The 2,617-nt window shown below is 46.4% G+C and overlaps 1 protein-coding gene across 1 annotated transcript in view; it reads left to right on the top strand.

Annotated features, from left to right (window-relative positions):
• The first annotated feature begins 439 nt into the window (after window positions 1–439).
• The window catches only part of TMEM167B (transmembrane protein 167B), a 6,168-nt gene continuing 3,990 nt past the window's right edge, over window positions 440–2,617 (top strand). Inside the window, exons 1-2 of the mRNA XM_011948162.1 lie at window positions 440–567; window positions 2,583–2,617. Coding sequence (XP_011803552.1) covers window positions 558–567; window positions 2,583–2,617 — 45 coding nt within the window. The 5' untranslated portion in view covers window positions 440–557. The remainder of the gene's footprint in view (window positions 568–2,582) is intronic.

Below are 2,617 nucleotides of genomic sequence, written 5' to 3'. Positions count from 1 at the left end.
TTCCTCATTTCATTTGGAACGTTCAGACGCAGTCTAACTACATTTCCATCCGGAGTCAGGAAGAGCCGCACAAGGGCAGTCACCCAGGCCGCAGGTGCGGCTTCTTCACCCGCGGTGCTGGAGTTCTCTCAAGCAGAAGCCCACGACGATGAAAACCTTATGGGTGGGCTGCTGCTTACACACAACAGCCGCCACGGCGCAAAATAAACTACAAAACTATAAGCCTTTATCTTTTCAAACACACCGACGCGGGCCAGCCTCAGGACTACGCCCGCAGGGGCACGCAGAAAATATTTCCTTATCGTGGCCAAGTAGGAAGCCTCCGGGATAGCGTTCTTCTTAACCTACGTAAACACGCTGTTTCCCGAGCTCGACAATCGGCTAGCCACTCCTGATAGCGTTCGGCGCTCGCCTCTCGGCCCTTGCTCCTGCGTACTCGGCTTCTTCCAGTCGCCTGGGCCCGGATCGGGAAGTGTCCGGCGGGTGCCGAGTTCCCCCACCTCCGCGGCTATCACCACTGAACCCGGACCCCCTACCCAGGTCCAGGGCCAGCCGCCATGACGAACGGTGAGAACCGATACCCTGAGCGGAGGGTGGGAGTGAAGGACGAAGGGGAAACGTGGCGGGCGGGGCCGGGACTGACGTGGCCGTTCTCCCCGCCTCCTCCCAGCCCGGCCCCCCTTGGCCTCTCGACGCCCCTAACTTCTGTACCCCTGTTCTCCTCCGCTAGTTCCCCCTTCCCATATTCATCTAGGACCCCCAGTGCCTCTTATGCTCATACCTCGAGTTATTATTCCTATCCTTTGCTTTCCCTTTTCTCTTTCTTAGTTCTTTCTGGCCCTTGGAGAGGTCAGTCCCAGAGGTACTGCTGCTATTTAGACCCAGGGAAGAGAGAGGCTCCTCCTCCCAGCCCCCTGCGTTCTCATACTTTCGGACCGTAGTTTTGTTGAGAGGGCCAATAAATCACATAGAATATCAAGTCTCACAGTTTTGGGGGTGCTGATGAATGTAGACCCCACAAAAGATTCTTGTTATGGAGAAATGCTGGAAAGATTTTTGATTTTAAAGTCCTGGCGGGGTGATCGCACGTGGAGACCCTCACTAGTGTTGAAAGGGGTGGATTTAGACACTAACTCTTCTAGATGATGAGGCAGTTGTCACCCTGTTTATCTGACCTCATTTTCCAGGCCTCTTCAAAAACTTTATAGATACGAATTCTGAATTCCAGAGGAGGACAGGAAGGAGGGCCTTCATGATTTTTAGCGTCAACCTTACAAGAAAGGAGAAGAGAAAGGCTTTTAGGCATTACGATGATTTGAGGGGCTCCGGAAAGCATTTCTCAAAAGTACTTTGTCCATAGACCTGGCATTGAAGACTCGAATTTAACTTCCTTGTGAATTTTGCCATTGTCTGCGGAAACTTATGAGAGAAAAAGGGTAGCACGTAAAGGTATATAGTTCCTCAGAAAACCTTAGTGTATGTGTTAATTTACTGGACCCTTTCTTAGTGACACCTAGCTGTGAGACAGTTTTACTGGAGGGAGAGAGGTAGATAGTGTGGTCTAGAACTGGCAGATACTGTTTATATAGAATATTCATTTGGAGCTTTCTGGGAAGTCAGAGGTCTCAGGATGCTAGGCACAGTAAGAAAAGGGACATTACCCCGAGGAAGACAGAATCTGAACCAGGAAGTAAGACAGCAGTTTGACACGGTAATTGCTGAATAAATTTTAGTCATTTTCCCCCATTTTGTGGTCCAATATCTTCTCGTTTTTGCAATTAGGTGATTCATTGTGATTACCTGTAAAAGAAATGAGCTTGGTTTATATATTTAAGAAACAAAGCTAAGAAGTTGAAGCTTTCTATGTTGAAGCCTTAGATACTTTTTCTTTGTTTTAGAAAAATCTGTTATTATTCTGGCAGAAATTCGGTTTGTTAGAATATCATGCATAAAGTGTAAGATACTGATAGGAAAATTGTAGTTATGTACATTCTCACTCTTGTAATTTTCATTAAGCTTTACTTTTAGCCTTAACGTATTCTTCACCAACAGTTGCACATCTGACATATTTGGCTACATATCTAGCTCTCCTTTATCATATGAGTGATTTATAACAAGAACATGTTAAATTCTGTGTGCTGAGTCTCTAAGGATTCGTATGTCTCAATCTATTGCCAATGCTAGTCATTCTTGGGATGCTAATTTCTGCCCAGGATTTCTACTTCTTGAGAGGTGAGGGGAGGGACCAGTGACATTTTGGTAAAGGGGATGTAAAAAAAAATTTATTTTTTTTGCGTTGGGGTCTCACTCTGTTGTTCAGGCTAAAGTGCAGTGGCATGATCGTAGTTCATTGCAGCCTCGAACTCCTGGGCTCAATCGATTCTCCTTCCTCCTACAAGCAATTTTTGGGAACAGTAAACTAATCTTGTTAGTCCCAGGATCCTGGCTCCCTCTTGTCAAGTGTTGGTACTGCCTGTTGGGGTTATTATGTCACACACTATCTTCCTTAGAGTTCTCAGGCAGGATCACAGGTCCCACGCTACATCAGTACCTAAGGTTTTCTTTTCTTCTTTATTTAACAGTGTACTCCTTGGATGGGATTCTGGTGTTTGGTTTG

This window comes from Colobus angolensis, unplaced genomic scaffold, assembly GCF_000951035.1.
Source record: "Colobus angolensis palliatus isolate OR3802 unplaced genomic scaffold, Cang.pa_1.0 Scaffold273, whole genome shotgun sequence".
In the NCBI taxonomy this organism is placed as follows: domain Eukaryota; kingdom Metazoa; phylum Chordata; class Mammalia; order Primates; family Cercopithecidae; genus Colobus; species Colobus angolensis.
Note: the sequence above shows the minus strand (reverse complement) of the source record. Positions and strands in the feature narration are given on the sequence as shown.